This window comes from Ailuropoda melanoleuca, chromosome 16 (genome assembly GCF_002007445.2).
Source record: "Ailuropoda melanoleuca isolate Jingjing chromosome 16, ASM200744v2, whole genome shotgun sequence".
Classification (NCBI taxonomy): domain Eukaryota; kingdom Metazoa; phylum Chordata; class Mammalia; order Carnivora; family Ursidae; genus Ailuropoda; species Ailuropoda melanoleuca.
Genome location: NC_048233.1, coordinates 39834249 through 39856927, shown reverse-complemented (window position 1 = coordinate 39856927; position 22679 = coordinate 39834249). Strand labels below are relative to the sequence as shown.

The window sequence follows — 22679 nt, the reverse complement described above, 5'->3', positions numbered from 1 at the left end:
GGTAAGTCTAGATCAGAAACTCAATCTTGTTCCACTCCCAGGTCCCACTTACAAGGCAAGTCAGATAGTACCCAAGCCCGTGTTCAGCTGTGGCCTTGAATTTAACACACACTTACACCAGGAAAGGTTAAGGAATTTTCTTTATTTTTTACAAATTAAGACTATGTAGATTTCATATATTTCTGAATCAAAAACACCTTTTTCTTCACAGTATGAGTTAGAGAATGCAGCCTGAGCTGAAAACCAAGGAACTAGAAAAGAAAGTGATAATTACAGTGATTACTGTATTAAAAACCTGTTAGGCATTTTCTTTAAAAGTCGTTTTTTAGATCTTGTAATTCTTGGCACTGTTTCTAAAGAAAAACTCCTTTATCCCAAGCAAAAAAGCACAAGAGGTGGAGTTTGGCTTCAAGAGATGTAACCCAGATTCTCAGGCCTTGCAGAGAATCAACAAATTTACGGAGAGTGCTATTGGGTGTTTAATGGGAAGGAAGTCCCTTTATTAAAGTTCTCAAGCCAGAGGCTGGAGGCGGCAGCTAGGTCAGAGGGCAGCACCCTCTGCAGAAGCAAGCCATTCCGGGCAGCACGCCACTCCAGGAATACACACACCCTGGGAACAAACCTCTTCACGGGACCGCGAACCAGCAGCCATGGGTCAAACTGTGCTGCTTATGAACAGGGAGAGCCAAAAATGGTATCCTACTGGCAATGAGCTTTGGAGGGCTCAGTTCCCCCGCCACTGAAACCCTGTGAACAGCCAGAGCCACAACTGTCTCCAGGTCACCTGCCCTTCTGTGCCAGCTGACTGGCAGCTCCCTGGGAAAGCGCCAGTGATCCCCATTAGTATTGGCTTCCCACACTCACAACCACCAAGCTGTAGGGAATCAGATGTCTTGCAGGTTTGGTCACCTGGTCCCCGGCTGGAAGGCTACAGATTTCTGGGAACAGGTGAACAGACCAAAAACTAAAGTGCATCTGTAAAATGAACGTTCATCTACCGCTGCACACCTGTGGCCTGACACCACCGTCCAGGCGGGAGGAGACAGAAATGCACTGGACTGTTAGGAATGCTGCCTCCCAAGTCATTACAACCCAGTTCTGCTGATCTCAACAAAGCAGCATTCAGTTAGCAGCGTTTCTCTCCCCATTCCCCACCCCGCCCCAAACAGGTCCTCATCTAGGTTTGTCAGGCAGGATTAGTTTACTATTACCCCTGGGCTCAATCACTCCCCTTCCCCATCCTTCCTCTCCTGGGATCTTCAATCAAAGCCAGGCTGGAGAGACCACTCTGCAACTAAGGTGATAAAACATAAAAATAAAGATAGAGGAAGTATGGGAATTCTCTGTGTATCTTGCCATACATAACCAGCCTTTTCATAAACACCTGACAAGAATCAGTCCTTCCTTTGTGGGGAAATCCTCCCGCCCCACCATGGATGGGAAACCGGCAGATTCCCCGAGCGTCAGACCGGGAACAGGGAAAGGGAAGACGTCAATCCACATTCCGTTTGGGACAGCAAGACAGGAAGGTGTGTTTGCCAGACCAGCGGCGGCTTGGGCAGCTCAGAGGAAGCAAAGCATCCACCGGAAGAGCCTCTTCATTTCCTCGGTAGGGGCTGCGAGCAGCTCAGATGTAATGAGCCTGAGGAACACGAACACCAAACTCCTCTCCAGCGGAAAACACCCTGCCTGGTCCCAAAGGAACCGTGCACAAAACACAACGGGAGGGAAGAGCCGAGTGGCTCTGCCGAACAGTTCACGTGCACCTGGTAAAGCGCAGGTAGGCGGCGGACTTCTGGAGTTTGCTCTGCTGTGGGTCCCACTCCTCCGCGTGACGACCGGCTGGCTGCCTGAGCAGAGGAAGAGGCTAGGGATGGGCTGGACAGAAAAGGGAGTGGGGAAGAACCCCAGGAATACGAAGCCAAACTCCAAACTATATTCTGCTAATCAGTTTTTTGATCAAAAAATTCAAAATAGAGAAAACCACAAAGTACAAAAGCTTTTCTGATGCTTTTCATTATCACAGAACACACCACCTGCAATGTGTGCGAAGAGGAAATGAGGGGTGGAGGGAGAGGAGGTCAAAATGGGAAAGGCTGCATGGTCATTTCACTTCTTCTCTTTCTTCTTGTCCTACAAATGGAGAAAAAGTGCCCAATTAATTTTTGGCATCTGACATTCAAGCTAAAACTCTTGAGCGAGCCAATACCTGGCTGCCTTTGGTTAGGGGCTGGAAGGGAACAGGATGATAAAACGGAAGGAGAAATACTCCCTTGGTGCGGTAGGAACTGAATCTTAACGATCTTCCACTGATGGTCCCTCAAGTTGCGGACAGACCTGACGAGAATTTAGGTTAAGCAGTCGCTCCCACTCCACCCCAAGAGTACCCAGCTGGGCGGCCTGGCCACTCCTGGCTTACTCATAACCGCCACCGCTCAAATCCCAACCCGTGGAGACTCTGGACTGGCAGTCCACCCTAAAGTAACCACACAAGGGGCCAAGACCAACTTTCCATTAGCCTGAGGAGCATAAAACCCAGGCACCAACCAACACCCAGAAATAATCCAGCCCCGTGAATTCTTCATTCCATCCTACAGGGAAGCCCAGTGTATGAAACAGACGCAAGCTGAGGCTTTGGCTGAAAACTGCTTGGAGCTTCGTCTAGTCGCAGCACAGGAAGACCGAGAACCACCAATCCCACCTCCTCCCTGGCTTCTGCCACCACCACACTGTCTCTTGTTCCCTAAGAAGGTCTGTAAAAAGCCCTCAAGGTTTCACTTGTTCCCCTACTGCTGGAGTAACTATGTGTGACACTCACTAACCATATACAGAATGGTTCTCTGGAAACAAGACTAACAAACGGGTAAAACCAGTCTACTCCTGACACATATTTATAAAAGCCAATATTAAACAAATCCTCTAGAATATCTTTCCCTGAGTCATAACTATCTTCACAGCCTTTAAATTCTTCATGTAGTAGACTGTTTCTTGCTGCCACTTAAGCCCCTTTCTCTTTTGATACTAATCTCAGGGATTTGTTTTCGGTTGTTTTTTTTTTTTTAAGATTTTTAAATTTTTAACTAATCTCTATATCCAACGTGGGGCTTGAACTTACAACCCTGAGATTAGAAGTCACATGGTCCACTAACTGAGCCAGCCAGGCACCTCTTGTTTTTTTTAAGAAGTTTTTTTGTTTTTTTTTTTTTGTCTACGGCCATACCACCCTGAACGCGCCCGATCTCGTCTGATCTCGGAAGTTAAGCAGGGTTGGGCCTGGTTAGTACTTGGATGGGAGACCGCCTGGGAATACCGGGTGCTGTAGGCTTTAAAAAAAAAAAAAAAATTCTTTTTTTTTTTTTTTTAAACTTGTTCCTTTTTCTCCATGGGCTAAAAGACTTCTGGTTTACCTCTTACAGTTAACCTGGACCTACACACTGTGTCAGTTTTAAAATCTGAAGTCTACACAGATGCGAAGTTCAGGTGCCATTCTCTCACCCTCAGGGAGCAGGCGGACTAACCTTCTCATTCATAGCCAGGATCATCATGAGTTTTCTGAAGAGAGTAATGAAATCTAAGAAGAGGTCAACGCAGTGCCTGAAACAGAAGAACCAGATTACCGACTGTCATGTCCCACCTTCCTTTAGCCACAGCCCACAGAAGGGCAGAGCACAAAAGCCCCACGCCCACCCCACGAGTGAGCTTCGCCAACACTCCACCACCAACTAAGTAAAACTCTGATGTCCGAGATCCTTTTCAAATCAACGAAGCCACGCAGCACAGGGAAAAGAAAAACTGACCTTCAGACCGCAGGGGCCCGCATCTGAACCCCGGGCCACCAGTAACTAGTTAAGGAGACCCTGAGATGATTACTACATTTTTAAAAAAGTTATATATTAAAAAGAATGTGTATCTTCTTTTCATTATTAAAGGTTTAAAGAATATAAAAATAAAGAGTAAAAGAGGAAAGATCCCTTTCCTTCTCCTATACCTAGAGATAACCACTATTAAAAGTAAGGATAATTAAAAGCAAATTACTAGTTCAATTTTAAAAGCGCTGACGTCTTTCAGGAACTGAGGAAGACTATGCTACTTGGTGCACAGTTCCAAAACCATGGGCCTCCTACCACACACGCACCCCAAGGCTGGCCAGGAAGTTCAGCCGACGCCGCCTGGTCCACTCTTACCCCGCCGACGGCCACAGAAAGGGAGGCAACAAAGACCAGTTTCCACTCACCAGATATAATCCTTATCTCCATTTTCAGCCTTTTCAATAATGAGTTGAGTATCAAAAAGGACAAAGCCACACATGACCACCAGCCCCACATAAAGGTTTGCCTAACAGGAGAAGAATGACATGAGGTTACCATGTGGGAAACACCACAGAGGGGAAAAAACCAGCTGTGCCTCTTTTTTGGCTCTTGGCTATTTGAAAGCACAACAAATGCTGACCCCGCTGACATGAACGTTCTTAGGAACGGAAGCCTATGGTAAAGACCACATTACTTCCCTATGCGCAACTCCGCACTGCCCAACGAAAGTGAACGTTCTGGAAGATTCTTAGTCTACCTTGCTTTAGGATGAAGCAAGTACAAGGAGTGCAAGGCAAATGGCTGCTAGAAAGTTATATGCAAAGTCTCACCTGGAAAAGCCAAATGGATCCAAAGAAAAGGTTCCCCAGGGAAGACAAGAACATCAGGCTCATGGCTGACATCAAGACACCTGTAAGAGATGACAAAAAGCCATCCTGAGAAAAGCCAAAGCAAAGTAAGACAACCCCATTAAAGCCATTCCTTACTTACCCCCTACCCCCAAAATTAAGGCTTTCAATTTCAACCCAACAATCACAAGGAGCTGGAGGGTAGGGGAAGAGTTACAGTGCGAACTCTGGTTAAGTGGAGACTCTGTTTTCCACTCCACACCTACCTCCCAGAAAGAGGTAGCTCCGGCGCCTGGCATAGAGGGCGCTCAGGGTGAAGCAGGTGAAGATCATGGCTGTGCCCATGAAGGCGGTGGGAAGAATGCTGTCAGAGGAAAAACCATTAGACTGAGGGCTACAGGTCTGCAAACCTATATTTAGGAGGCATATTTGCAACAAAAAAAGGCCTAAGATGCTACTAAAATAGTTACCTGGGGTTGATGGCAATGCACAGCTCCAGAGCTGGGCCCAGGCCAACTCCTAGAAAATAAAAAGCCCCAGAACACAGTATTACCATCAACTCCTGAAGAGGACCCTTGTCTAAAAGCTGACCATCAAAAACACAGGCATGCCCATGGTCCTAAAAAACTAAAACATGAGTACTAAAATAATTAAATCTCTCTCTCCTCTATCCACCTTAACTGTTTTCCAGAGAACATATACTTGACTCAGTTATTTATTTATAGATAGAGCTACAAAACTGCTCTCTTAGCTGAGAATCATGGATGGCCCAGGATGAAAACACATTAGGAAAAAGGAAGCAAGCACGTCAAACATTTTTGAGCGAAGCAGTAAGGCTGCAATACTCCGAAGAGGAGTGATGTGAGACTGTAACGTGGGCCAGATCAGGAACTGGAACACAAGGGTCAAGAGCAAACCAGTGCCTTGTGGCCAGCGACCTGCAGTCACGCAGGGCAGCCTCCCTCTGTAGAAAAGGCCAGACCGGTTCTGCAGGTGGACACTTGCCAAGAGAAGGGTGCAGTGGCACCCTGTTCCGGCCCCAACGTTTCCTCTGCTCTTGCTACTCTCTCTCCTCCTGGTAATTCCACCCCCTAATGTCTTCAAAAACTAGCTTTCCCTATTTTAAAAATCTTAATCTCTAAATCCCTTCCTTTCTACTTCAACACTACGTAGATTAGACACACGCAAAATGAGTCAGACTAAGTCAAATGCTGCTTTGCAAGTATTTTTACGATGTAGCTTGAGTCCTGTTTCCCCTAATGATAATTCTAGAAGAGCTGTGCTTTTAAATCTTTTCTTGAGATTCAGCAAAGTGCTCTGTTGGATGGATCTCAATGTATGGCTTCAATTAACTGTCTGCAAAGTTCAGAATAAATGGTCACAGGAGTGAGAGTTGCCAGTGTGAGTCCAACTAAGTTAGAGTTTTAGGCCTAGTTCAGTCCCACGTCGACCATTACCAAGTTATGCTACCTAAGCTCTTGAAGCTCATTCATTCAAGCACACAAAGGCTTATTTTTGGATACAAAAGCAGCAGCACAGTCACTAGTCCTAATGAGCTACTCCTCCGGATGGGAAAGCAAGATGCACCTCTATGAAGTCAGAGAGCAATACAAGGCCAAATACACCCAAACACAAGACTGAATAGTACAGCGTGCCAGTTGGGGTGATCGGAATCCATACAAATCGGGGCCTTAGTCTAAAGAGATGCTAGATACAGTACCCCCTCCCACCCCAAATTAGCCCAATTCCTAACATACCTGTGAGGAAAGCAAATCCAGCAAGAAGTCCCAGTCGTTTTTGCTCAGTTTCATGGCTATGAGGTATTGTCATCAGCCAAATCATCAACCCCAGAGAGCCCAAGGCAGACAGCAGGCCAGCCTGTCAGATCCAGAATCAATAATGAAATACTTGAAAATACCAAATTTATTCTACAAACCTTACTGGGATCAAATATTCATCTGAACTTCCTAATATTTCCTTCTAACCTGGCGGTAGTGGAAAGGCAGAGAGAGCTAAGAAGAAACTAGAAGCCATGCCAGACAGGGCTAGGACCATGGTGGATGGAAAAGCTCTTCTGACCCAGGCAGTCCATCAGCCACAACTACCCAAGTCAAACTGAGTCTTGCCCAAGAAAAAGATGAATCAAAGTGACAAGTGCTTGAAGCACGTTCCAATCTGTAGGACAAGGAGAAATGATCCCTTTCTGATCACTTTAAAACACACATACAAATATATACCCATACAGAGAAAAAAGAGAGGGTGTTACAGACTGAATGTTTATGCTCCCCACAAATTCATGTTTATATTTTAACCGCCAATGTGCTGATATTTCAAGGTTGGGTGGGTGTCTTTGGAAGGTGATTAGGTCATGAGAGTGGAGCCTTCATTAGTGCCCTTACAACAGAGATCCCAGGGAGCTCCCCTGCCCCTTCTGTCATGTGAAGACAGTGAGAAGACGGTCATTTACACAGGAAGCAGGCCCTCACCACATAGAATATCCCCTAGTGCCGTGAGCCTGGACATCCAGCCTCCCAAACTGCGAGAAACATTTGCTGTTTAAGCTACTCGGTCTATGGTTTTCTGTTAGAGCAGCCTAAATGTACTGAGACAGAGTAAGAAGCAAAACGTTATGTCTGGGTGTTTTCTTTCTCATCACTAGTCTGTTTTCCAAATTCTCTACAATGAACGTGCATTAGTTTTGTAAGAAGAAAAATATTCTTAAAAAAAAAAAAAGCAAGTGGGAAAAGCTATAGGCAATTAGAAAGAAAAGAAAATCACTAAGGAGGTATGTAGGCACTGAAGTTCCTTCCTTTATTTAAAGGTATAGCTGATCCTTTTTTTCATAGTTATCCTCTATAAAGTCACTGTGAATAATGAATTAATGAATGCTGAACAACTTCTCCTGAGAAAAACAAAGGGTGAGATTCTCACGCACATCTGTTTACATTTTCTTCAACTGAAAAACATGTTTTATGTATGTTTATGTTTAAGGATACTTTATTTGAGATATATTGTTGGCTCATTAACCTGAACTCATGGCCAACAGCACTTAAACTCAAGTCTGAACAAGGCTTACCCAAGAGACACATTTTCTCCATAAGACACACCACAGTCTTAGTGTACTTTTTTTTTTTTTTGCACTCAGGAACGCTAGACAGCACTCGAGCACTACACCTGGGGTCCATTTTAAACACTGACATCACCACCAAAATCACAAAAATGCAAAAAATGTAACACTACACAGACCATGAAAAAGACCCTCGTTCACAGTACAAGAGCTTGAAGCAGGGCAGTGGGGCGCCTTATTCAACCTCAGCTGGAAACAGTGCCGTGTGCAACTCAAAGTTTTTGCTGTTCTGCTTAGGACTGCAAATGTCTGCAAAAGCACCGTGAGTACTGATTTTAGGGTTACAAATACATTTTAGCAAGTAGGTAAATTCGTAAATATAGAATCCACGAATAATGAGGATAACTGCATTTACTACACTGCTTAAAACAAAAACAAAACAAAAAAAACCCCACCCGCAACCAGAAACCAAAATGGCTAGAAGGTGGAGCATGTGTTAGTCTAAACTCCAGGGATCAGAAGTCTTATTCTCTGAGTAGCTAGAGTAATTTTCACACAAGCTCTGCCAGGACATGCCTGAGCATAGGGACAGTTCTCAGTAGTTGCAAATGCCAACACAGACACCCTCCCTGAACTTACACTAAAAAGGACACTTGGAAAGGCCACGTCTTGGTTAGTGAGAACTTCAAACTTTTTGATTATTCGTCAACTGTCCCTTTTATTCCTACTGGCCAAACTCAAGGTCTCTTTCAACATAGGAAAGTGAGCTGCTGAAGGTTTTCACGCAACCATGCAGCTCTAAGTACATCAGCGAATAAAACAGGTCAAATCCTTGAAGGTCTCAACCCTGCCTCTCCTGATAATTGTACAATCAGTGTTCTATATCTAAGAACCCCACAGTCACAAGCAAAAAAGAGGAAGAAGTGAGGAAAAGATAAAAAGGCTACTGTGCAAACCCCAGCGCACACGCCATGCCACAACTCAGCGGGCCGGGGTCTCATGTGTCACCTACACACCACTCAGTGTCCAGGTTAAGACATTCTGTTTTCAATACCTAGAGAGGACACAGCTGCCAGAAAATTTAAATGGCTCTGCATGTCCTTAGTTACCAGCTGGGTCTGGCTGAATGCAGACTGCAAACTACAGAAAAGGATTAAGGAGGGGTACAGGCTGGCACCACCCTGCTGAGCTGGTTTCTTCCCACTGCGATCTGTGCCCCAGCAACTAGGAGAGAAAGTGCTCTTACCTGAAGGAAATGAGTGACCACGTGGACATAGGCCCCCGCGGCCGCCACAAACATACAGAGGGCAAAACTGGCATAGACCTTCTTCAGGTGCTGCTGTGTCGAGGAGGTTCTGGGAAAGAATGTTAGTAACAGCCATTATTTTAGGACCAATTTCATTTTTAAGCTAAGATTCATTTCCCTTTTTTCTTCCCAGGGAATATGTAAAATTATAATAAAAAAAGAATGTTTTGAAAACAGATGAACTGAGAATCTTAAATGCTGGGGAGGAGCCAAAGGTCCCAAATTATGAACAATCAGTACCCAAACTAGAATAACTAAATGGTTTTTCAGTGACTACCGGGCAGCCTTTAGAATCCGGGTGCTTTTATCACATCCTCTGGATTCTAGCAAAGTTAATATGCTAGTTAATACACACAAAAGTTAATAAACTAGGAAAACGAAAATGATATGAAAGGAAACGCAATAAGAAACTACAGTCAAGACCAAAAAACTTACATGTGGGAAAATTTTAAGAGTGCATCAAAGTTGATCTTCCGATCAAATATGTTCATGATGCCAGAGTCTGTGGGACACAGCCTCCGCTCTGTAGAATCAAGGATAAAAAGAAGAAAGGTTATTTTACAGATACAAGAACATACAAAATAACAAACAACTTTCTCATGAAAAATAGCAACATACAAGTTTGGAAAAATGAAAGTTATCTAAAATCCCACTGCCCTGGCACAGACGTTTTCATTTTTATGCATTTCCTTCTAGGATATATTTGCAATCATACTCAACCACTTTCAAGGACACAGAGGAAATGAAGCATCTTCTTCCTATTTTGTTAGTAGCATTTGATTTCTATCCTTTCAGAAGGTAATTTGTCCCTTTAATAGATAGTTTCTTTCTTTGAGAAATTACCAGTTAGCAATTAGTTAAAGGGACCCAGTCACTGGAACATAAAGCGATATTTAGGGAGAGAGAAAATCTTAAGCAGGCTCCACACTGGGCCTCCACCCTGAGAGCATGACCTGAGCCCGTATCAAGACTGGAACACTTCAAAACCCGTGCAAAATAAAGCAATTTTATGTCACTGTATCAAGATGCTAGAGAATTCTCTCAGCAAAGGCAGAGAACCTCAAAGAGGGAGGAAGGGAGGAGCTGGGCCTGGTACTAGGTTTTGGACTTTAATTTTTTCAAAGATTTTATTTATTTATTTGACAGAGAGAGAGAACAAGTAGGGGGAGCAGCAGAGGGAGAGGGAGAAGCAGGCCCCCGCTGAGCAAGGAGCCTGACGTGGGGCTCAATCCCAGTACCTTGGGATCATGACCTGAGCCACCCAAGCCACTCAGGCGCCCAGGTCTTGAATTTTAAATATATGCATGTAGAAACTTTCCATCCAATGCACGTTAAAACTGAACTGAAAGGGATTTATAATTTTAAAAAGAGAAAAGTTCCTCCATGAAAAAGGAATTTGTGTAGAAAGGGTTTTCTTACATAATTTCAGAAACTTTCCTACAGAAGAGATGGAATAGTACAAAGAATTCCTATAGACCCTTTACCCAAATTTCCTACCTGTTACTGTTTCACCATATCTGCTTTATCCCCACTCTATATAGCAGTATATAGAGACTTTGAAGTATTTTTCCCCCAACAATGAAGGCACAAAAATATTTTTTCCCAATCATGAAGGCACCCCTAAATACTTGTGTGTACATCTGAAAACAATAATCAAAACCAGGAAATTAACACTGACCCAATACTATTATCTGATCTACAGACCTTATTCAGATCTTGCCAACTGTCCCAATTATGTCATAGAAAGGACATTTTTTATCGAACTGCACCCAGGTTACATGCCATCAATACCATCAAGTTCAGCTCTTAAATTTTGTTCCCTCCTCTATTTCACATACAATCCTAAACAAATACATTCAATTTACAGAGCTTAAAAAACAAACAAAAAAAAACTAATCACGAATTTTTATCTTTCCTAAATATCAATCTTCCACAATCATCCAGATTCTTATTAGACCCATAATGCCTATTCATTTCAAAATGTCCGAAAAAGGGAATGGGGTGGTATTAACACAAAGCTAAGCAGTGTGAAAGACAAGCCAACTAGTCACACCTATTCTAATGAGCACCTAGCCCAATACTCAGCAAAATTAATCTGGGTAATAAAAGTTACAATCCCAAACTGACTCCTGAGAAGTCGGGGGCCAGTGGAAAGAGGCCATTCTTCTAGTTCACAGGCATCACTACCGTTTGTTTCCTGAGGCTGGCTTTCTCACAAATGCAACAGTTACAATGGCTAGCTTGTGCTCTCGATCTCCTTTTTCCTTTCTCACCAATATCCTACTCACCTCAATTTTCTGGTTAGTTCTGTTCTTAAGGGTGGATACAGTGGGAAGCTGCAGAAGTTAGTAAAGCTGCTGCTCACACCTCTCAGTCCCGGGGCTCCGGGCCCTCGTGATCTAGATGGTGCAACTATTGCAGGCTGTTGCAGGACCCACCACAGCCTTTCACAACCATGATGAACTCACATCCTCTGGAGAGCACACTTACAGGACGGCAGAATCCAGCGCCTGGAAAGTGTCTTTGTTTAAGGCTTCCATTAACACGCTTAATGACATCCCCAGATAGAACTTGCAACAGTTCTGAAGCAACCTTCAGAGCCAAGTTTCTCAGTATTCACAACAACAACACTGAAGGACCTCTTGCTTCCAATTTCAAGAGTTAAAAGAAGGAAGGGGGGTGGTGGTGAATGGGCCTGGAAGTGTAAATCCTCAAATACCCAGGGGATTGTTAGAAAGGGGCAACACCCTGTAACCAGACCCCACTGAGTGGCAACAGTGGGAGGGGATAATAGCAGAAACTCCTCTTTCCCAATATGCTCTTTCACATTTCCCAGGGGGTACTGACTGCCTCTTACAACTGCCAATGGAAAAACCAAAACTATCGAAAGTTGTGAGGACAGGGAGGGAGTATCAGGAATTTCTCCATGATTTAAGTACTGCCTTGTGGTTTAAAAGAAGTAAAAAATAAATTAAATAAAACCAGTTTTCTAACACCAGTACTTATTCTATAATTTAAGTGAAATATGTAAGTACCAAATTTTCCAGATACAAACGCACAGAGTTTTCCTGTCAGAGCGTGCACTTACACACTTACACACACACACACACACACACACACACACACACGAGGGGTGGGAGAGGGAGAGAGAATCTTAGGCAGGCTCCAAGCTAAGTATGGAGCCTGATGCAGGGATTGATCCCAGGGCCCTGAGATCTTGACTTGAGCCAAAATCAAGAGTCAGATGCTTAACCGACTGAGCCACCCAGGCGCCCCAAGGCACACAGCAATTTTAATAATAGCTTTGTAAGGAAAAAATACAATGAAGTACACATTTAAATAAATGTCACGATATGTATAGGACATAATTTATTTCAGTACTGTTAAAACATGAGAAGGAAAAAGTTAGGTCTTAGAATCAAGGAAGTAAGACAGTTTGCCCTAGGTCTGTCCCAGGGAACAGTTTAGCTCCTAACAGAGCTCGGAAGTGTTCAAAACTATTAACCAATTAACTCAGTTAACATTTCAAAGGGGCCCCACAGTTAAATGAATATCTTTGTTTTAAAAAAAGGACATGAAGGGGATGCCTGGGTGGCTCAGTTGGTTAAGTGTCTGCCTTCTTAAGTGTCTGCCTTCAGCTCAGGTCATGATCAGGGAGCCTGCCTCTCCCTCTGCCTGCTGCTCCCCGCTTGTGCAAGTGCTCTCTCACTGCCCCCCCCACCACTCCCCCTGCTTGTGCTCTCTCGCTCTCTAGCAAATAAAATCTTTAAAAAAAAAATTAAAATGACAAGTTTTATACTATGTATATTTTACCACAATAAAGGAAAAAAGTATACAAGTTGCTCAAAAATTATTCAATACAGTAGTTCCCCTAACGCACATCAGCCCGTTATGAAATCCATACCAGCACTGATCCTGCCTCACCCTAGACACCAACTCACACAAAAATCTAGAAATTGCACCCTCTCTCCCACCGCCCAAATTCTACACTCAAATGTAAAACAAGGAGGTGGGATTATCTATTTAGAATACAAGGCCTTAGGTCTTGTTAAATCTCTTGTTTTGTTCTAGGTATCTTCCTTACCCTTGTCCTAAAATGAATAATTATTATCCAGGGCCAAGCCTTGAGAATAACACAACAAAAATTCTCTACAATCTTATTTCAATACCTATTAAGTACAGTCCACATGAAACACGGCCAAGCGGCCAAAAGTTATGCAAAACAGAAACAACTACAAATTAAAAAAAAAAAAAATCCTTGCCTTCGAAAGACAAAAGCCTGCTGACTATTGAGCAGAAGGCTGCCTTAATGTATACAATTTAACAACAAAACCAGCAAGTCAGGGGTACTTGTGTGGTTCAGTCAGTAGAGCACCCAAATCTTGATTTCAGGTTGTGAGTTCAAGTCCCACATTGGGTGTGGAGCTTGCTTAAAATAAATTATTTTTTAAAAATACAGCAAGTCAAGGAAACATTATTCACACATTTAATTAAACATTTAGTTTGTGAATTATATGATTTCTCATTCCTGTCGTTATTCAACCATTTTGAGTCCCCTTCCCACATATCCAGAAGGAACCAACTGATACTTCAGAGAAGAAAAACCCCATGAGGTTAAAAAGCTGGAGGCCGGGTAGCAGAACTGTATTTTTTCAGTAGTTCTTCCTGTTGAATAGCTTTCAGACTCTGTAAAACCATGTATCTAGAATAGTGGTTAAGAGCTTGTCTTGCTGCACTTGAATACTGACTGATATTTCCTTAGCTGTTAACACACAGCAAGCTTCTGGCACTTGAACCTCACTGTGCTTTAGTTTCCTCATTTGTATATAGTAATATATAATAATCTCTACTTCATAGGTTCTAGGATTATGTAAGATAATACAAATAAAGTGCTTAGAATAGTGCTTCATACAGGGGTGCCTGGGTGGCCCAGCCAGTTAAGCATCGGGACTCTTGATTTCCCCTCAGGTCATGATCTCAGGGTCATGGGATTGAGCCCTGCCTGAGTGAGGCTCTGTGCCAGGTGTGGAACCTGCTTAAGATTCTCTCCCTCTGCCTCTCTTCCCCCACCTACCCTCTCACGAATGCGTGCTCTCTCTCTCTTAAAAAAAAAAAAAAAAGGAATAGCGCTTCATACCTAAGACTGGCTCCCTATGTTGTTACCAGTGTACTCATTACTCTCATGTCCTCAGTGCATTATTTCCCCCTAGTTTTATAAAACATTTATTGCAGATCTAATTTACATATGCCTTATAAATTACTTTTTTAATTATTACTCAACCATTAACTCACAGCTAACTATATCCTAAAGACTTAATATTTACCCAAATGAATAAAATTAAATTGGGTGGAGAGGAAGAGTCTAAGAAAATTATAAACTGGAATTTAAAGGAATTTGATAAATCTTATTACTGGCTAAAATTACTTTTGTTTAAATGGCATACCTCTCCTCAGGCACATTTACACTGTACCTCCTGTCCCACAGGGCCACCAGGCATTTTGAGACAGCCTAATAACCACTAAGTGATAATCCGATGTGGTAGAGAATTTGGTGAAGTAAATGGTCATTAGCTTGATGCTTTCCTTGTCACCCCTAGAAGGTAGGTCAGTTTGGTTTCAGGAAGTCCAAAGAACTGCTTTGACAGGCCTAGGCTCTGGTGATTCTAGATTTGAACCCTAGATGTCCCAGCCCCTCCCTTAATTTGGGCCCTAATTCCTGGCTAGCTAGATTAGCTAGCTAACACTGGATCCCGTCTCTCTAGGGTGCTGCCTCAGAACCAAGACAGTAACTGGAGATGGGATGTCTATTGCCTTCAATAAATTATTTTTTGCATTGAACTCTGACATTACTGAATCTCTCTCTGTAACCACAAGTGTTTGACAGACTGAATCATAAAGAGGCCCCAATGTCCTAAATACATACTCATTTTCCAGTGTAAACCAGTAATCCCTCTCCAATAACAACATATTAAGCTCAGATGAGAGCAGGCGTGGATGAGGACAAAGAACACACCACTCAATTCTCACCCTTGAAGCTCTTTTCAAGTATTCTGGATTCCAGTTAATTGTATCAGAACTTCTCACACATTTGGCTGTAAGCACCTTGAGAGCAGAGTTTGCATCTGATTCAGCTTTTATCCCCCCATACTTAAGCACAACCAGGAGTCCCCAGAGTAAATGCAGACCCCCATTATCTAATCAGGAGTGTTGCAACCTCAAATCAACACTCCCCAGCTGGGTCAAAGGTGAACCTACCCTGAGGAGTAACTCGAGTGGCCCTAAAAGCCAATCTTTAATCTTTCCTTTCCCTCCTTGGTTTGAACACCATCTTTGGAAAACAAAAGCTACTTCAAGAAGCTTGGTTAGAAACTCCAGGGGAGGGGGGAGGGCGCCTGGGTGGCCCAGTTGGTTAAGTGTCTGCCTTCAGCTCAGGACATGATCCCAGGGTCCTGGGATTGAGCCCTATGTCGGGCTCCCTGCTCAGCCGGAAGTCTGCTTCTCTCTCTGTGTGTGCGCGCGCTCTTGATCTCTCTAAAAAAAAAAAAAATTTAAAAACAAACAAACAAACAAACAAAAAACAACCCTGGGGGAACAAATCAGGGTAAAGTGGAAGACACTCCTAACAGCTTCTACAGTCAAGTCAAACTGGCAAAGGAAAATTTAGCAGACAAAACATCAAGAGCATATTCAGTATTTTTCCCAAAGGAGATTAATACCCTTGGGTAGTTTATGAAATAAAGTGAAACTTCAGGCCAGCAGTAGTACCTTCTATAATACAACTACATTTATAGAAAACTTTACAACTTTTAAGGTGCTTGTATATGCATTATCTCCTTTGATCTTCACACCAATCCATAAAGAAAGGGCAAAAATGATTAGTCTCACTTTAAAAAGAAAGTTCAAAAAGGCAGCGTTAATAGTGGCAGGAGCACTGGCTTTGGAGTCACAAATCCTGCCACTTTCTAACGCATAACTTTGGGAAAGTCATTTTACCTAAGGTCATCTAGGCTTCCTTATCTTACAGATAAGGATGATTAAGTAACACCTGCTCTACCAAGCTTACTGAATGCCAGTTTTAAAAAAAAAAAATCTATGGGACACAGGTAAAAAGTACAGCACAGGGGAATGTAGTCAGTGATAGCGTAATAGTGCTGTATGGTGAGATGACAGCTAACTCGTGGCGAGCACAGCATAATGTACAGACTTGTTGAATCATCACTATGTTGCACACTGAAGTAACAGAACACTGTGTGTCAACTATACTTCAGTTAAAAAAAAGAGGAAGAAAGAAAAGCTGTGTGAAATATTGTAAAATACTAAACGCACACTTTGTATTGATTTGACCAACACCACAAAGTTAAACAGTACAGCCAGAACCAGACTACGGGCCTTATGACCTCTAATGCCTGGTGCTCTTCCTACTATTAGACCCTACAGTAGAAAAGCAAGTTTTCATTAAGGCAGTTCAAGCCAAAGGCCAAAAGAAGTTTTAAAAATATAAATACATGATGATTCCTACTACACTTCTCTGTATTTTTCAGCACTTCTACGATAAGCATGAACTATATTCAAAACAACGAAACAACTGAAATGCTGACTAAATATCTGGATTAATTTTACCTTTCCTATTCTTAGGAGAGTAAGACTTCAGTCACATCAATCGTGGGGAAGATAGAGACAGGAAGAGGGTTTACTAAGACATGTTTCCACAAGACGAATAATGGAAGAAGGAAACTGAATATAAATTAGAGAGTGCTTCTCAAGGATTTAACCGTTCTGTCCCTATTAGAGGAAAATGGTAGAAGATCTAAGTATCAACATATTCTTGAAGCCAGAACAAAAAATATTAGACAAAATAAATAAACCACCAAAGAGAGCAAACCTAATAATCACAGAAATAAGTGTATTTGCAGAAGTCACAAGAACTCGGTTATGCAACGTGAATAATCATTCTTGAACTGAATTCTTACACTACACATTCAACCAAAAGATAAACTGAAACTAAGTATCAATAAATAACTAGAAAAGTCTATTCGCCATTAACTTTTAACCTTAAAATCTTTGTGTTTCAGGCACAGTCAGCTCTTCTACTGAGTTACACATTCACAAGTTAACTATTGCTAGAACAGTCTCAAGTTCAGAGCGGTTTCTGTTATTGTTGTTCGGTCAGGGAAAGGCTGATGGGGTAGGCAATGCAGTCTGGGCTGGAACTGAGGAACAACTCCACACTTAATAAATATACAAAAATACCAAAGCCTACTTACTACCATAGCTCCAGCAAGTAGGTCCAAGAAAAAACAACCGCCCAACGACGTCTTTCCTGCGCGGACTTTGAGAAAGTCGCCCCCAAGGCGCAGGACCAAGCAAAGCTAAGGCCACCTCACCTGTCCAAAGGTAACCAATCAGACCAGGATGGGGCTGGAAAGCCAGGAAGGATCTTCTCACCTCCCGCCTCTGCTTTCGGCTTCCAGTAACTAAAGAGCTTCGCGTGTCACAAAGGAGTGTGACATCACCCGCCTGGCCGTGACAGGGCAGCCTCCCTGACCAGGCCCTTTGTCGAGTCCTGGCCCTCGCTGCTCACCCAGGAGGGGCCCAGCCAGAGGGCCCACAGCAGAGAAACAATCAGTCGGGTGAAGCTGGGTGACCACAAACCCGCGAGGTTTCGCTTTCATTAGCCTCGGAAGGAAGGGGTGGGGGACGTGGCCTGAATTCAAGTAGTCGAGGCTGGGGCAAAGGGCCCCTGCGCCTACTCTTGGCGGGGGTGGGGGGAGAGAAGGAATGCAGAGTGGGAGGGAGGAAGGAAAGAAGGAAGAGAGACTAACAAGGACCCTTCGGTAGCACTCGAGCCCAGAACGGGAGCCTTGACGCCCCGAAAAACCGAGCCGACGCACCCCAGCCCCTCCCCCGCTCCTGTACGGTTGCGCATGCGCGGTACTAGTTCCCGAGCTTCTCCCCTCCCCGCGCAGTTTTCCCGAGTCCAGTCGCGGAGCAGGGCCCCACTCCCCGAGGATGCAGTCTGTTCGACAACCGAGACTATTCCCACTCTTGCCCAGACAATAACTGCCAATCCCCTCTCCATTTCTCACTCCCGGCTCACACAGTCTCTGTTTCAGACGTACCCTCTTACCCGCCTCCTAGGAGCCTACACAGCTCTTCCAGCACCGGATGTGCTTCTGACTCTCCCAGCGTCCGCTCCAGACTCTTTACCCGAGAGTCGGCCCCTCGGGGGAAGCTCCGCCCCTGCGTTCCGCTTAAGGCCAGTCCTCATTGGCCCCTGGCCGCACCTCTACCTTCCCATTGGCCTTACGTGCGTAAACAGCGGCCGCTTACTTCATAGCCATTCGCCAATGCCCTTGTCGATCAAGACTCTGGCCGCCAACCGGCGTCGTAGCAAAAGGTCTCCGCCTCTTCCCCCACAGTTAGGTAGGACGGCGGTCTAAAGCCGCCCCTAGTGGAGATAGTGAAGAGGGACAGGCCCCACCCAAGATACCTGGCCTGTCGCGGGGCCCCCGCGACGCGTGATGGGATAGCGCAACAAACACCCGGGATTCTGGTTTTAGGCTTCTCGTGAATGTTAAAGGGGGAAAGAGGTTCAGATAACACGTAAAAAGGGCTCTCACGGGGCCAATCTACCTTGAATCTAGTGGGGCTTAGGCTTCAAGCACTTCTGAAGGCTTAGCGAATTGTCCAGGAATGCGAGCCCAGTCCTGTATCGGAAGCACCGACACCCTCTAGCCCAAGTGGTGGTCCTGGGGCCGCGTGCGGGGCTGGCGGGCTTCCAGGATCACCTTGCCCGCTTGGTGGAGATAGACGACAAGTTCATAGTCACTTCGGCCTGTGGAGTGGGGTGGATGAGAGAGGTAACGAGGGCGGCGACCTGGCAGAGCTGCCCAGGCAGCCCCGGAAGAAACTAAACCAAGGGAGATCAAAGGCCTGGAGCTCCCCAAGAGCTTGTCCCGTGCAAGAAGCACCACCAGTGCGAGAACTTAACAGCAAGGAGTTGTGAAGCCAACAGGAAAAAAAATAAAATTATATCTATCTATCTATCTATACACACTGTCAATGTTTTAAATTACTTTTTTCTAATTTGTCTAATAGCTTTAAAAATAGTACAAAATCGACATATGAAGAGGCAAAGAGTATGCAGGCAAAAAATGTAGAAAAAAGAGCTTATAGTGGTTGCCAGGTAGTTAAAAATGTTTTTTGGGTTTTGTTTCGTTTTTTTTCTGGATTGTGTGATGTTTTTCGTTTTGTCAGCATTTTAAAATAGGCAATGATTTCTTTTTCTCATTCTAAGTAAATATTGACAATTATATAATTTCATATTCTATTTCTTAAATACAGCCCCACAATTGTATATTTTTCAGGCTGCACAGAATATAGATTCACTGCTGCCTCTCATTTTATAGATGAGGAAACAGCCCCTGACAGAAAAGGTTCTGGCCTAGTAGGGGAAGAAATGTAGATTAAGAATTGGATGAGGGGCGCCTGGGTGGCTCAGTCGTTGAGCGTCTGCCTTCGGCTGGGGGCGTGGTCCCGGCGTTCTGGGATCGAGCCCCACATCGGGCCCCTCCGCTGGGAGCCTGCTTCTTCCTTTCCCACTCCCCCTGCTTGTGTTACCTCTCTCGCTGGCTGTCTCTATCTCTGTCAAATAAATATTTTTAAAATCTTAAAAAAAAAAAGAATTGGATGAGTAGAGATCCCTCTAAATCATCCTTCTAGAGGATAGAACAGTTATCCTTTCAGTAAAGAATACAAATGTGCAAGGTATGATTCTCGGTACCCAAACTCAGGTATGCAATAAATATAATTTTACTTTCTACAGTACAACCTAATATTTACTCTGAACCTCATTCCATCAGAGTGGGTGAAAATGTATTATTGTCTTCCTTGGGGTTTCTCTCCCCACCCCACCTTAATGTCTGCCACATTTCTTGGGCTAGAGTGCTTGGGAATGGGGCCTGTCTGCTTCCTGGTCATCAACCCACACAAGTTGCGCAGAGGTTTTTACCTTTGTACTAGTGCAGCAGCTCTATTCCAAGCCACAGTTAAGGCCCAAGAAACCTTTTGTCATGCTAATGTTGAATTCTCCACCTAGAGGAGTAAGTAGCTAAGGGCTTTGTCTGTATGGTATTGACTGATACAGGTTACTCATTCACTGGTGACAGATTATTCATTCCCTCTGGCTGGGGGTCTCTCATGAAGTTGCAGTCAGATGTCAGCAGGGGCTGTAGTCATCCAAAGGCTTGACTGGGGCTGGAGGAATTACTTCCAAGGTAGCTCACTCATATGGCTGACAATTAAGTGTTAGCCGTTAGCTTGGAAGCCTGAGTTCCTCTGCATTTGGGCTCTTCCATAGGACTGCTTGAATGTCCTTATAGCATGAGAGCTGGCTTCTTCTCTTCCAGAGTGAGAAATCCCAGTGACAAGGAGAGCTAGATGGAAACTCCCTTTAAAACTTATCCTCATAAATCACATAGCAATCACTTCCTTATGATAACACCCTATTCCCAGGTTCCTGCCCTGGATCCTGTGCCTCAGAGGGCCTCAGCTTTGGAGGGCCTTCCTGGAAATGTCCTAGGTGTCCCTTATGTGCCTGGGACCAGCCAGGGCCAGCAGTGCTATTAAAGCTGAGCCCAGACTAGGCCCTGAGTGCGCCCTTGTCCCAGTTTCTCTCCTTCATGGCATTCTCCAATCCCACGTTGCCTGAGAAACTCTGGAACTCATGTCTATGGGGTCATCCCAAGGTCCTGAGACCAGGTCTCAATTTTAAGAGGGCATCCTAATGAGCCAACTACTCTTTCTGGCCTGCACAGTATTCCTTTTTGGGAATCAGATGAGATTGTCTCCAGGATGGTGCTGATAAGCCTATTTGTAGTCACGTGGAAGATGAGTTCGGGCCTCTGGGCTACTGACAGAGCTTCCCCAGCTCTTGGACTTGAGTCGTGTGTATGGGTCCCTCCCTGTGTTGACCTTCTCTTTTCAGTGTTCTGACTGTGGAGCTACTGGTGGTCCATAGTGCCAGAGGACAATAGAGTGGCAGTGGGCATCTCTTCTCCTGTCTGTCACTGCATGCCACCACCCCACTGTTTACTCCACCACTGGTACCCAGGGCAGTAACTCCATTCCCTCCAAAGGCCCTGGGACACATATCAGGCAGTCATCTGGGAGTAGCTCCACCTCTCTCCTCCAATATCATTTGGAGGTGCTTTAGAGACTGTCACTTCACAGTACCAATAGGCCCTTTCCAACTGATGTCCTCTTTTGCTTCTGAATGATGTGGTGATAAAATACCCTCCCCATGTCAGTCTTAAGTCATGCCATATGAGGCCTGCACAAATGGCATCACTCCTCTTGCTGTACCCATGGATCCCCCACATATATTCCCTGTTGGTGGCGGTGTATGGAAGATAAGGATGTGGTCAACATTGAAAGAGATCACAGTCTGGGAAAGCTGTGATTATAGAATACAAGAGAAGACATGGTTGGAAGAGGTGTTGTTCTATGTTTATGGCATAAAATTCTGAATGAAAATTTAACGTGACCATACATGAAATTATTGTTCAAAATTTCCTGCACACTCCGGGTAAGACTTCCATTCGTGGTCATCATCAACAGAGCACAGTAATAATTTTTAAGAAAGTCAAGGGCAACATGATGAATGATGTAGTGTCATGAGTAATGATATAGCCTGGAGTAAATAAATAGCATGGGAGAACTACAGAGACAAGAATATTTTTATTGTTTCAATACAAAAAAGTTTCCAAAGAGCCATGGCATTGCATTTACAGTGCTATATTTTCTCCTGGTAGGAGATAGTCAGGAATGACATATCTGACAGTAAAGAACATGAAGAACATGGTAGGGGGTAGGAAATAGGTGAAGGGGATTAAGGGGTCTACTTATGCCCATACTCCTAATCATGAAGCCGTACTGCCTCTCATTGTAAAATTGACATGTATTGTTCACGCAATTTTGTAAAGTTGTGTGTGTGTGTGTGTTAATTTAATAAAACCTTTGAAAAAAATGGCAGTTTTACCTGACTTGAAGCACTAAGTGTGTATAAGATGGTGGGGAGGAAGGTGGGAAGATAATAATAGGGTCTACATTCCAGAAGTTGGGGAGGAGAATGTGGCAGAGTTAAAGAAATGGAAAGCAGGCTGAATTCCTCAGCCTAGGGCAAGGACGGAGAGGAGAACAGGAAGAAGAGGCAAGCTGGGACTGACTTGAGGCCCTTGGTCTAAATTCAACCTTAGGAGAACCACTGTGGTTTCCCAACAAGTAGAGATAAACATGGCTTCCCTGAAGTCATTCTTTCTGCATCTCACACCTTTTCTTGTCTACTTTTACAACCTCAGTACTTCCTTCTGATCTCAAATGCACTGACCTCGTTCTGCCCAGCGGTTATGAGAACAAGCAGCTCACAAGAATGAAGCACATTAAAATCCACACCATCACTTATAAGTGTGCGTATTTAATATTCTGTTTAAGATTCAAGAGGAGGCTTTTCACTTCCCAGGTCTCATTTGCATATCCATTGACACCTGAAGGACAGGAATGAAGAAAATTGAGTTTTCTTTTTCCAACCTCAGTATTTTGGGCTATTATTACTGAAGACTGGCAGGAGAAAAAAAAATACATAGCTTGCA

The 22679-nt window shown here is 44.0% G+C and overlaps 1 protein-coding gene and 1 non-coding gene across 7 annotated transcripts; one reads left to right on the top strand and one right to left on the bottom strand.

Moving 5' to 3' along the window:
- Positions 1–122: 122 nt before the first annotated feature.
- On the bottom strand, positions 123–18274 carry TMBIM6 (transmembrane BAX inhibitor motif containing 6). 6 transcript variants are annotated; one of them, XM_019802930.2, is made up of 10 exons: positions 18150–18274; positions 9466–9553; positions 8971–9079; positions 6415–6535; positions 5128–5176; positions 4924–5021; positions 4640–4719; positions 4235–4335; positions 3519–3594; positions 2110–2133 (listed from the first exon to the last, which is right to left on the bottom strand). In XM_019802930.2, the coding sequence occupies exons 2-10, from the start codon at positions 9519–9521 to the stop codon at positions 2110–2112; spliced, it is 714 nt and encodes a 237-aa protein (XP_019658489.1). In that variant the 5' UTR covers positions 9522–9553; positions 18150–18274. The 6 variants fall into 6 exon arrangements, with proteins under 6 accessions (XP_034500871.1, XP_019658489.1, XP_011227173.1 ...); XM_011228871.3 differs by having other exon boundaries at positions 18158–18270; XM_034644984.1 differs by lacking the exon at positions 18150–18274 and adding an exon at positions 17415–17433.
- LOC117796827 lies at positions 3207–3325 on the top strand. Its single transcript, XR_004621532.1, has one exon. It is a non-coding gene; the product is annotated as a 5S ribosomal RNA (ribosomal RNA).
- Positions 18275–22679: the final 4405 nt, after the last annotated feature.